The sequence below is a fragment of the Suricata suricatta genome, chromosome 8 (assembly GCF_006229205.1).
Source record: "Suricata suricatta isolate VVHF042 chromosome 8, meerkat_22Aug2017_6uvM2_HiC, whole genome shotgun sequence".
In the NCBI taxonomy this organism is placed as follows: Eukaryota; Metazoa; Chordata; class Mammalia; order Carnivora; family Herpestidae; genus Suricata; species Suricata suricatta.
Window position 1 is genome coordinate 100,154,534 of NC_043707.1, and position 12,365 is coordinate 100,166,898.

General features: G+C 55.4%; 1 protein-coding gene across 1 annotated transcript in view; it reads left to right on the forward strand.

The window, feature by feature from the left end:
- Nucleotides 1-12,365, forward strand: part of LRP8 (LDL receptor related protein 8) — an 89,448-nt gene that overhangs the window by 56,857 nt on the left and 20,226 nt on the right. Inside the window, exons 7-12 of the mRNA XM_029945827.1 lie at nt 925-1,047; nt 1,826-1,948; nt 5,421-5,540; nt 5,620-5,745; nt 8,765-8,939; nt 10,954-11,181. Of these exons, the coding sequence (XP_029801687.1) occupies nt 925-1,047; nt 1,826-1,948; nt 5,421-5,540; nt 5,620-5,745; nt 8,765-8,939; nt 10,954-11,181 (895 nt within the window). The remainder of the gene's footprint in view (nt 1-924; nt 1,048-1,825; nt 1,949-5,420; nt 5,541-5,619; nt 5,746-8,764; nt 8,940-10,953; nt 11,182-12,365) is intronic.

A 12,365-nucleotide genomic window follows, 5' to 3' on the forward strand; every position in this document is an offset into this window, starting at 1 on the left:
TGCAAGGACAAGTCGGACGAGGCCGACTGCCGTAAGCCCCCGCCCCCGCCCCCTTCCGGCCGGCCTGGGGTGCGGGCCTCCGGGGCGCCCGCCCCGCCTGCCCTGGTTACGTGGGTCACGGTGGGGCTTGGGAAAGGTAGAGTCCTTTGTCTGAGGTCCCCCAGGCTCCAAATCTGCGCGGCTCACGTCTGACCCCAGAGGCCAAGGGTCTTCTCTGGTCCTGCCCTCCCTGTCATGCCTCCCACCCCTGCCCTTCCCTGTCCATTGGCTCCAATGCCTGAGACCTTGATACACTCAGGAGCTTCCCCAGCCCTCCCTATCAACTGGGCTTGCTTGTCCTTCCAGGCCTCAATCCTCCCAGCTGGTTTGGGTCTCAACCCCTGGGCTACCCTGAAGCACCCTTTCCTACAGTGTGACAGGCACCGTGATGTCGTCTGTGCATCCCTCAGCCCCTCTTGGCTCCCTTGAGCTCCTAGAGGATGGAGAGCCTCTCAGTAGTCTCTGGGTTCCCCACACCCCACATAGTGCCCCACATGCAGTGGGTACTCAGGATTTACTGAAGCGATGAAGTCATTAACCAATGAGCACCAACACTCAAAAGAAGGCCACGTGTCTGCTGTTAGATGGGTGGCCCTGGGGAGAGGTGGTGGATGGGAAAACAGGAGACCTGAGTTTTAGACTGACTCTGCCAGCCCGAGCACTGTGTGATCCTGGGTGAGGCCTTCCCCCTCTCTGAGCTTCAGTCTCCCCATCTGTATACTGGAAGTGCCTTGGCCAGGTGTCCTCTCTGGACTCCCAAGCTCAGCCACCGGTTCTGTTCTTGCAGGGACGCGGTGGGAGGGTAGCTAGGAGCTGGGGCTCGGGGAGGAGCCTGTCCCAACACCACATTGGCCCTGACCCTGCTTCCTTGCCCTCTCCTGGCAGCACTGGGGACCTGCCATGGGGACGAGTTCCAGTGTGGGGATGGGACTTGTGTCCCTACCGCCAAGCGCTGCAACCAGGAACAGGACTGTCCGGACGGGAGTGATGAAGCTGGCTGCTTGCAGGGTGCGTGTGGAGTTGGAGGCGAAGGGGCGACGCCCTCCTTGAAGAAGAGCCCTGAGCATTCCCAGGCTCCAGACAGAGCGGAGTTCAGATCTATCTCCCCTTGGCCCCTAGATGTGTCTTCCCTCAGAGCATCACTTGTCCCTAAATTGCCCAGATTTACTCCCTGGAGGCCTACTGGCCCCAGAACCAGGTTTTAAAGGACTTTGCAAAAAGCTGAAAGAGGCCTAGGAGGATGTGAAAAGGCACTACAGGAAGTCCAGCCCCCACCATTTGTCCACACTGGAACCTCCCAGTGGCTTTCCCAGAGTGAGCAGAGGGTCAGTCCCCAGGGAGCCTCGTTAATTCTCAGATGACTCTGGGACTCTGACCCTGGGTCATCTTGGGAAATGGATAAAGGGTTGGGCAGTGAGGCAGTCTCCCCTATGCAGGGTCTCTAGGGCACAGATCTCTCTCAGATGGTCAGTCCAGCCCCCAGGATCTCCGTAGGGCTCCTGTTTTTCCCTCTCAGGACACCAGTACTGCCAGATCAGGCACAGCCACCACCCCTTCCGGCCCTGCCCAGCTAGAGGCCACTTAGGCATCCTGATTATCCCTGGGGTCCTGTACGTCTATGAACAGAGCTCCTACCCACCCCATATTCAACTGTCTGTCCTGGGCCCTACAGAGACCAGTGAAGACTGGGGCTGGAGCTCTGCTCGCCTCCCAGGGACATGGCCCAGCCCAGCCCTCCTGCCCAAGGTCTTACAGATCCTGTCCACTCTCTTGTCCGGTCCGACAGAGTCAACATGTGAGGGTCCCCGCAGATTTCAGTGTAAGAGTGGCGAGTGCGTGGACGACGGGAAAGTGTGTGATGCTCAAAGGGACTGCCGGGACTGGTCGGATGAGCCTCTGAAAGAGTGTGGTACAGTACCTGTCTACTTCTAGCTGCTGGACTAACCCCCCACCCCTCCCTGCCACACCCCCTCCTGGCATCTGGGCAGAAGCCTGTGCCTGCCCTACTGCACACATTCTGTTCTCCCCGTCTCTCTGGACTTGTGGCTGTCCTGTGGCTTCAGACAGGGCTCTTTGCCTTTGGGACCTCGTTCTGCATCTCTACAATTCAAACTGCCCTTTCTTTCCAACCCGGATGCTCAGTTGTGCTTCCTCTCACAAACTCGGCCTCTCCTCCTCACTCCTTCCACATTCAGACCTCTGAGTATGTGCTCACTCTGAAACTTTTCTTCCTCAGTGATTCTGCCCTCCTGACCTAGCCAGCTCCCTGCAGAGGGAGAGGTAGGGGAGAGCAGGCAGGCGGCCAACTGAAGTGCATCCCAAGGCCACCTGGCACAGGCCAGGCCTGAGTGAGGCTAAGGCAGACCGAGCAGCAGAAGGTGGCGCTATCCTGAGCCCCAAGGAGCTCAGACTATCTGGGAGACAAGACTTAACAGGTTGGGCATGAGTAAGGGGCAGAATGAGGCAACTGTCCTAATGTCTACAGCTGTCAGGGGGTGTTCTGGGCTAAAAAGAACAGGAGGGTCTGGGCTATAGATGAAGTGAGTGTCCCACAGAACATGCTGGAAACCCAGTGTGGGCTCCAGGAAAGTTTATGGTCGAAGTCAGGAATTTGGACAGAGGATCCCTGGGAGGACAGAGCCTGGGTCGGACCCTCCCTTCCTGGAAGACTTGTTTTCCCCTAGCACCTCCCATCCTGGGCACTCGGGGGAGTTTCATTCTCTAGAACCCCCCCCCAGGAACAGCATATTGCCACCCCTTTTTGAGATTTAAAGCTTGATTTTGAAAGGAAGGGTTATTGGGTGAAGGTCACTCAGCCTCCACCAAAGCTTGCAGGATAGACCCTCCTCTCGGGCCCTCTGGTCCCCACCCCTCCCCCAGAGGCCCCGCCAGGAAAAGTTCCAGAAGAAGGAGCCTAGGGAAAAGAGGATAGAGAAGTGGGAGCAACCGAGCCTAGCCCCCCACGCTGCCCAGATTTGGAGTTCGCCAGGGACTGCTAACCTACTAAATCTCTTCTTTCTGGTCTTTTGCATGACACACCTAAGAGAAGTATGTATGCATGTATTTGTGTCTGTGCTGGTGAGAGGCCAGTATCTGTGCCCATGGCTCCTGTGAGTAAGGCAAAGGAACCGCACCTCGTGTCTGTGTGTCCTTGCATCTGTGTGAATGTGTCTGTGGAGTCCATGGGCCTGTCGGTGCCTCTGCTCGTAAGCTGGTGCGTGTGAGCATGCCGGTAGGCGCATGTGCTGGGGAGGGTGACACTGCCCCTTCCTCCCATGCTGGGCCTCAGATGCCACTGGGGCCTCTGGACCACCACCCCTCCTCCGCTGCAGGCCCCCAGCAGAATCGCCTCCAGGCTAGATAGAACTGGGAAGGCCCAGACGGTCCCCTTCAGCCTCCACCTTGGCTCTGGCCCTTCCAGAGCAAAGTCAACAGAGTCTGGACCCACTACCCATTCTTTCGCCCCCACGCACCTCAGCCCTGCAGGACTCCATGCTTTCCTCTACCATAGAAGCCTAAGCCCCTTTGAGCTTTCCCCTGTCCCCTTTCAGGGCTACCCTTCACATGCCAGTCTGGTGGGGGCTCTGTCAGTAGAGCTGTTGAGTTGTTGCTGCCTAGAGAAGGAGGGTGGGCAGCGAGCGGGTGCATGGACGAGGCCGTGAGAGTGGCGAGCAGACGAGTGGACAGCACTGGGGGAATAATACGGTATGGGAGAGGTCAGGGAGGTTTGGAGTGCAGAAGATTCCTGGAGGTGGATCCCCACACAGACCACCTCAAAGCGGCCATGGCGCCGCCCACCCCGCAGGGCTGGGCCTGGCTGAGTCACCCATAGACCCTCCAGTCATGGGGTTGCTGTCATCTTGTTCTTTCAGTTCCACCAGCGTCCCCGGGAAACAGAAGGAGGCCCAGGGGTAAAGGGGAATATTCCCTAAGCATGGCTCAGGCTGGAGGTGGGGCACCCACCGCTGTGCATGGCCTGAGGTGGGCGGCTCAGACCAGCTGTGTGCATGGCCACGGCTGGCTCCGCTCAGCTTTGCTTGGCTTGGCTGGAGCGGCGGTGCATGAGCCTGGGCAGCAGAAGGATGGCATGGCGCCTTCTCTTGGCTTGCAGAATTAACCTTCTGTGATTCCAAAGCTCAGAAGATGCTGTGAGAACATGGTGAGCCTTGGTCCTGGCCTCCCTGACGTCCCCTAGGACTCTGCCAGAGGGGGTGAGGGAGTGGAGGACGAGCAGATCTCCCAACATCCCTTCACCCCTTGTAGCCATTGGTATTCCTGGTGCCAGGCCTGTGGCTAAGTGTAGGAAGAGGGGCAGGTGCTGAGAGGAGAGCAGGAGAAAATAATCCATTGTATTTCATGATGGGAGAGAACTGACTGAGCAGCAGCTCTGAGGAGAGAAAGCCTGGGTTCTTAGATAACCACAAACTCAGTAGGGGCAGCCTTTGTGGTTCAGACTCCCTCTGGACCACAGACTCCTGGGCCCCGTCCAGGGAGGGACGTGAACAGATGGAATGTGTCCAGAGGAAGGCACTTGAATGGCAGGGCATCAGAAATCAGCACTTTAAATTTTGTTTAAATCCTTATTGAGAGACAGTGACAGAGTGAGAGCAGGGTTGGAACAGAGAGAGAGGGAGACATAGAACTTGAAGCAGGCTCCAGGCTCTGAGCTGTCAGCACAGAGCCCAATGCGGAGCTCAAACCCACAAACTGCGAGATCATGAACTGAGCTGAAGTCCGATGCTTAACTGACTGAGCCACCCAGGTGCCCCTAGAAATCAGCCCTTTAAAGGAAATTCTGAGGAAGCCATCAGATGCTGGCCAACCCCACCCAGCAGAGCTGGAATGGGAGCAGAAGTTTCAGGAAGGCCAGTCCAGTGAGGAAGAGCTTTACAACGGCCTGTTCCAGGTGGAGCCAGCTACCTAGGAGGAAAGTGGCCTCCCATTGAGGCTGGAAATGTTTAAGCAAGGGTATTTCAGAAGGGGTTCTTGGGGTATCTTGAGGGCTAGATGTGGTCCATGTACGATGAGGTCACAAGGAAGAAGGATTTGTAAGAAACGTGTTTGTGAAAGGAAAGAACTCAGGTAGCTGAGCTGCCTTGGTAGACAGAGCTCTGGCCTGGGAGGCAAAGGACCTGAGTTCTGGTTCCATTTTGTCCCTGTCTTTGTGTCTGGCCTTGAGCAAGGACCTGCCCCCTCTCTGAGCCTCCTCTTGCCCCATCACCTGGTTCATGAGGCTGAGGCTCAGCGAGGTTGGAAAGCATCCTGGCTCTGTGGGGATCCCGCTGCCCTGAGTCTCTGCTTCAGCTCTGGGCCCTATCCCTGTCCTGCCCCCACCCTAGCCGGGGCTCCTGGACCCTCAGGAGCCTGTGTCCCTTCCCCAGGGCTGAACGAGTGTCTGCAAAACAATGGCGGCTGCTCCCACATCTGCACGGACCTCAAGATCGGCTTTGAGTGCACATGCCCAGCGGGCTACCAGCTCCTGGACCAGAAGACCTGTGGCGGTGAGACCCTCCTCTAACCCCCGACCCCCCAGCAGAGGCAGATCCTCCTGCCAGTTCTGACCTGGGCTCCTCCCCACAGACATCGACGAGTGTAAGGATCCAGATGCCTGCAGCCAGATCTGTGTCAATTACAAAGGCTACTTTAAGTGCGAGTGCCACCCTGGCTATGAGATGGACACGCTGACCAAGAACTGCAAGGCCGTCGGTATGGGCACCCTAAGGTGGGGGGCAAGGGGGCATCTCCGAGAGGACACAGAAAGCAGCATGCTCCCACGTATGTGAGGAGCAGATAAGTACACGTGTGCACACACACGCACAAAGCAGGCTATACACATGGTGCTCGGACTATACAAATACGTCATACATACAACTCATCGCACGTGAACACCCACACAGACCCTGCACAGAGCCACCAGGTGTGGCCCACAGAGGCTGCACACGCACCACACACGACATATAGACACAAGCTGGACCGTGCAGACTACACACATAGCACGGGTAGTCCACACAGAGCATGACCTGGGCAGACCCACGCACGGGTCGGCTCAGCCAACTGAATTCATCCTATTCCATTCTTCCTACTGAACACCTAACATTCTAGTAGGCATTGGTGATTCAGCAGGAAGCAAAACAGACCCAGATCCCTGTCTGCCCGTGGGTGAGATAGACAGGAAATCTGATAAGTAAATACAGTGCATCACAGAGGAGGCTCCCAGTGAAAGAGGAATACGAAGGGGGGAAGGGGAGAGGGTAGTTCAGGACGGCAGTGGGTTAGTTTTAGATAGAGTGGTCAGGGAAGCCCTGTGCTTCATGAGAAGATGATATTTGAGTCAAGACCTGGAGCAGGTAAAGGAAGGAGCCATTTATCTGCAGGAACTGCATTTCAGGCTGAAGGAACAGACAGTGCAAAGGCCCTAATGCAGGAGCATGCCTCGTGTGCCCAGAATACAACATGGAAACCAGTGCAGGCAGAACAGGGAGCATAGGAGGTAAATCCGGAGAGGTGGCTCAGGGCACATCACAAAGGCCTTCTAGACCATTGTAAGGGCTGACTCTTGCTTTCAGTCCAGGTCAGGGGGAAGCTTTGGAGGGGTTTGAGTAGAGGAGGAACACGGTGTGCCTCCCATTCCCACAGGCTTCCTCTGGCTGCTGTGCTAGGGGGAGACCGTAGGGGGCAAGGGAAGAAGCAGGGAAACCATTTAAGAGGGTTTTGCCCTAACCCAGAAGAGAGGTGAGTGTGGCTTGGCCCAGATTGTCACAGTGAGAAGCAGACAGATGACATACTTGGAAGGTCAGGATTTATTTGGAAGCACCAGGACTTACTTACTAATTGAATGTGGGATGTGAGAGAGAAAAAAGAGTCAAAGATGAGTTTGAGATTTTTGGCCAAACAACTGAGAAAACAGGGATTGCTCTCTATGGGGCCAGGGAAGACGGCAAGAGAAGCAGGTGTGGGGGAATATTAGACTGATTTGAGGATGTTAAGTGTAAGAAAACTGTCTAGACATCTAAGCAGAGGTTGTGAGGAGGCAGTTGGGCATAGGAGTCTGGAGTTCAGGTGCACAAATACAATACACAATGTGCAGACTGTAAGAGCACAGCCACCACAGTAATGGACATGGAGCCCACAGACCCAAAACTGCACCCCAACTGCACCACATGCAGCGCGCACACCAGCACATCACACATGAGGTGTGGCCTGTTCTTACCCCTGCATGGGATGCATGTAACCCATTCCACGAACTATAATGCATGTAGTGGAAACACCCGTATGATTACAACTGCTGTGTAATCACAAACCCCTGAAGATGAACATCTAATGTGCAGTCACACGAAAATTCAGGTCATCAGCACACTGGATGCCTGTCACGGACACAGCTCTCCATAAAAATCACCCAATGACTCCCTGTGAGCCTGCTCCTGCCTTCCGTAGGATGGTGCCCCTTGCTCTCATTTTGGGATGAAGAAAATGGCACAATGGCAGGGCCTTGAAGTGGGCTTTCCTTTCTTGCTCCTTCCTGCACCTGGAGTTTTTCTGGGCTCCCTGTCATACCACACCCTCCCTCTCACCCCCACCCTGCTCCATCACTACACCTGGGTCACGGGCCCAGGCCCCACATGGCTCCGTGCCTGTCCTGCCCCCTGGGAACACATCAGCTTGGCACAGATGCACAGTGACAGGGACTGCACTGCAGGAGTGTCAGCTGGAAAACGGGGAGCAGGCCCAGGCAGCTCCAGGGACCCATGTTGACGACAGTGCTGGTACCCAAGAGGGGCCCAATACATCTAAAAACAGGCTGGAGAAGTGGCAGCCAGAGTCAGGTGCTAGTCCCTCACAGGCCTGCAGCACAGGGATCCTCCTACTGAGCAGCCAGGGATGTCTAGGTCACTGGCGATCTTCCTAAAACATAACCCTAAGTCTAAAAATGGATTTTGTTTGTGCACAGGCTGTCATGTGTTTGTTTCCATCACATTTATATGATGGTCCCGTGACACACACATCTTACCCCTGCTACCCAATAAATACAAACTCTGCACCCAGCAGACAGGACTTTTTGAAATCTGGCCGCTGGCAAACTCTGAAGCTTCATTCGTCTCTTGCCACGTCCCCACACGCTCTGCATCAATTGAAGACTCATGGAGACCTCCTCGAGTCTCCCCTCTTTCAGCTCTCCCCCTAGCTCTGACCTCTGTCCTCACACCAAAACCTCAGTCTTCTTTCTAGAACACTTACTGCTCACGTTGCCCCTTGAACTATTGCAGTGGGGGCCTACGCAGGGGAGGTGGGGAGCACTACGTTCTAGGGAGAGGGGACCACGTTAGCAAAGGCCTGAAGCGGCCAGATTCTGCCATGGCTCAGTAATGATGGGTGGTCTGGTGGCTGGACTGGAGGTGAGTTAGGGAGTGATTGATGAGGCTAGACAGGGAGTTTGGGGCCACACCACAGAAGGCCTTCAGTGTAAGCCTAACAGAGTGGGCAGTCACAGAAGATTTGGGGAGAGTTTGTGTCTAATAAAGAGAAGGAAAATCCTTCTGTTATACATGGTACTTTGTACTTTCTACTCTTCATACCCATTTTCCATCCACTCCTCTGAGCTGGGAGGTAGGAAGAGCCCCCTGCCAATTCCCCCATTTTATAGGAAGATAAGACATCACCCGAGCCACCCAGTGGCAGTCCCCTGCCATTTGCACTGACCGGTTCTCTCAACCTTCCTGCACGGCAGCTGGCAGAAGCCCGTCCCTGATCTTCACCAACCGGCATGAAGTGCGGAAGATTGATCTGGTGAAGCGGGACTACTCACGCCTCATCCCCATGCTCAAGAACGTCGTGGCACTGGATGTTGAAGTTGCCACCAATCGCATCTACTGGTGTGACCTCTCCTACCGCAAGATCTACAGGTGAGCGGTGCCGGTGTCCTGGAGCCAGGCCTGGGCAGGAGTGGGGGCCTGAGAGGAGGAGAGGAACAGTGGCCTGTGCGGCCCCTCTGCAGTGAGGGTGCCCCAGGACAGACAGGGACTTGGGAAAGGATGTGGGTGTGGAGCTGCTGGACCTTCACCTTCCCCTGGGCTGGCCTGGGCTGAGAGCGCTGTTGGGAGAGCAGCTCAGAGCCCCAGACACTTGGGCCTGACTGACCTCTGGTGGCCTGGTGGGGCAGAGCAAGACAGGAAATGTTCCACCGGGGCAAAAAGGAAGACTCTCTGGCTTCGGTGCAGATCGTGTATCTGTGTGTTGGTTTCTGGGATGACTCAGGTTGACCCAGTCAAAGATGACTCCGACTTGGTCCGGCCTGGAGGATCATACTCATAACATAGTGACGTCTATTGTGGTGATCCTGAGAGAGAAGTACCGAGGGGGGCCTCTTACCCCGTATGGGGTGTCAGGGAACCCTTCCTGGCTGTACTACCCCCAGTCTGGTGCCACCATCTGTGGACTATGAGCCAGAAGTCCTCACACAACAGGAGGAGGTCCTTTCATAGGTCTTTCTCAAGTACCACAAGCCTGCCTCCCTGCATGCTTGGGCTCCCTTTAGACGTCATGTCCTTTCTTTGTCCTGAGATCCACGTTGCAGGACTGCTGATGACTAGGCATGGGGTAGACTGTTAAAAGAATGATGGGATGGATGGATGGATGGATGGATGGAAGGAAGGAAGGAAGGAAGGAAGGAAGGAAGGAAGGAAGGAAGGAAGCAGATCTACCAAGTCCTACTCACTGACAATGTGATGCCTGCCACACCCCCAACATACAGACACATACTTAGTTCACACTCCCATACAGAAGCAGCTGGAGCCATGCCTACCCACCAGCTATGCCTGGAAGAGGCAGGATTTGATGATAGACTGGCTATTCTGGGAGTTTTCAGCTTCTGGCTCTGGAGAATGGTGGTGACGCCACTCTCTGAGATGGTAGCAAGTAAATGAGGATGGGGTTGGGGGGTTGACCATTCAGGCTGGCTGAGGGGGGTAGGCAGTTGGGGACAGGAGTTCAAGGTGTCCGTGGGACATCTGAGGGGCCAGCTGGCTTTATAGTCCAGAGCTTAAGAGAGTTGTGGCAAAGGGAGAGTCAGTGTTCTGAGTGGCGGTGGGCACTGTGGAACTAATCAACTAGAGAGAGGACATGGGGGAGAGAGAGCCTTAGGAAGAACATTTGGGAGACAGAAAACCCGGTTAATGTTGCCTCTTGAATGTGTGCTGTGTTCTCAGCCCCTCTTCTCCATTCTCACTGGAACAGCCTTTCTGCAGACTCTCTTCATCTCTCATCTGGAGTCTGTAATGGCCTCCTAGCCAGCCTCCCTGCATTCATTCCCTCCCTTTCCCATGCATCAGTGCCACAGTGATCTAACATGCCTGTCTGACTGTGTCCTCTGACCTTTTCAATTACTCCCTCCAGAACAAAATCCTCACTGCTTAGCATGGCCTGCAGAGCCTATCAGATCGTGGCCCCTGCCTACATATACTTCCGGTCTGTGTCCCACATACTCAGCTCTACCCGCATTGAGTACCTCGCTATTCCAGAACGCATACCTCTGGGCACTTGAACATGCTGTTCCTTCTGCTTTCTGTTCCTTGTGCTCCTAGTGCACTAGTCTTTCAGGACTCAACTAGAAAGCCTTCTTCAGCCCTCCAGGGTAATGGAGTCTCCATTTCTCCACTGCTATAGTCTCTGATAATTACCTGGCTGTAAATTCCCAGCCCCCACTAACCTGAGCTTCTCTAGCCCAGAGGCTGTGGCTGACTCAAGCCTGTATGCCTGCCTTGGTGGCCCAGAAAATGTGTTGAATAGGAAGTAGTCAAGTCCTTCTAAAATCCACTGTCATGGCCTACGGGAGTTGAGAGAGGGCGAGGGCACCCAGGCAGCCCCAGATGGACATGTGGCTGGAGCACCTGCCCCACAGCCAGCTCTGGTTGTTCCTAGCGCCTACATGGACAAGGCCAGCGACCTGGCAGAGCAGGAGGTCCTCATTGACAAGCAGCTGCACTCTCCAGAGGGCCTGGCGGTGGACTGGGTCCACAAGCACATCTACTGGACCGACTCGGGCAACAAGACCATCTCAGTGGCCACAATTGACGGAGGCCGCCGATGCACTCTCTTCAGCCGCGACCTCAGTGAACCCCGGGCCATCGCAGTCGACCCCCTGAGAGGGTGAGTGTCCCCCCACTCCCCAGACTTCCCATTCCCCTATCAGTGGTACTCAGTCCTCATGTGTCTGTCACAAGAGCTCTCTTGAAGACGTTGGATGGCCCTGAGCCACCCAGGGAGCCCAAGGGAAGAGAGTCCATGTGGACCTTCAGACTCTTAACCCCTGACCAAGGGTTCTTTGAGCTTTGGTCACCAGGTTTCGCCTGGACTCCACTGCTCACTCATCATCTCATAGACTTACAGCATCTCAGAGCAGAGTCAGGCCTTAGAGATGACCTAGTGGAAGCTCCTGGGGCTGGAAGCCTTTCCTCGGGCTGCTGCATGCCACCGGTGGGCATCTGGTGGCCCTCCCACACTCCCAGACACAGGATTTCCCACTGGGGCTGTTTCATTTCAAGGCAGCTCTGCCCATTAGAGTGTTTTCCCAAACCTGCCTAACTTTGACTTTCTCCATTGGCCTCTGAAGTTACATCAGACATGTCTACTCCCTGCCCTGCATAGCAGCCAGCAGGGTAGGAGACCAGGATCACTGGGTCTGCTCTGCTCCAGGCTGCCCGCTCCTGTGCCCACCGTCTCTGGGCCCCTCACCACCCAGGCTGCCCTGCTCCGGCCACACCTCCATTTTGGAGGTAGAGATTCTGAACAGAGCAAGCCCCCTGCCTCCCTTCCTCAGTGGGGATGTCCTGAGAAGCCATGGTTTTCAGCAGCTGTGTCATATTAAGTTTACCAGGCTCACTGGCTTCTTCCTAATACTGTTTCCTTAGTTGTTGAATGGGGATAAGAAGACCCTCTTCTTCCAGTGAGGACAGCAAGGGACCAGAGAGAAAGTGTGAGGCCCCGGGCAGTGACTTGACAGCTGCCTTTTAGTGAACATGCATAGGTGCACCCCGCACAGGACCAGGCACTCTCCAGATGCTCAGATGTCTCATGTACCCCCCACTCAGCCCTGCTCCATGTGTGCTCCCCCACACATAGTTACACCCACCTCCTCTCCAGTCCATTATGGATCTGTGAGGGTCCCAGCAGGGAACCCATCACACACTCAAATTAAGATCATTTGAGGGGGGCTTAACAAGGGAATTGTTTTCCAGAGGAGTGGGTGAGGTCTAATGCACTGTTCCTAACAATGCGCTGGTAGTGGCCCTAGGCCCGAGGGGCAGGAGCAGGGAGGAGTACCTGGGCTGGGA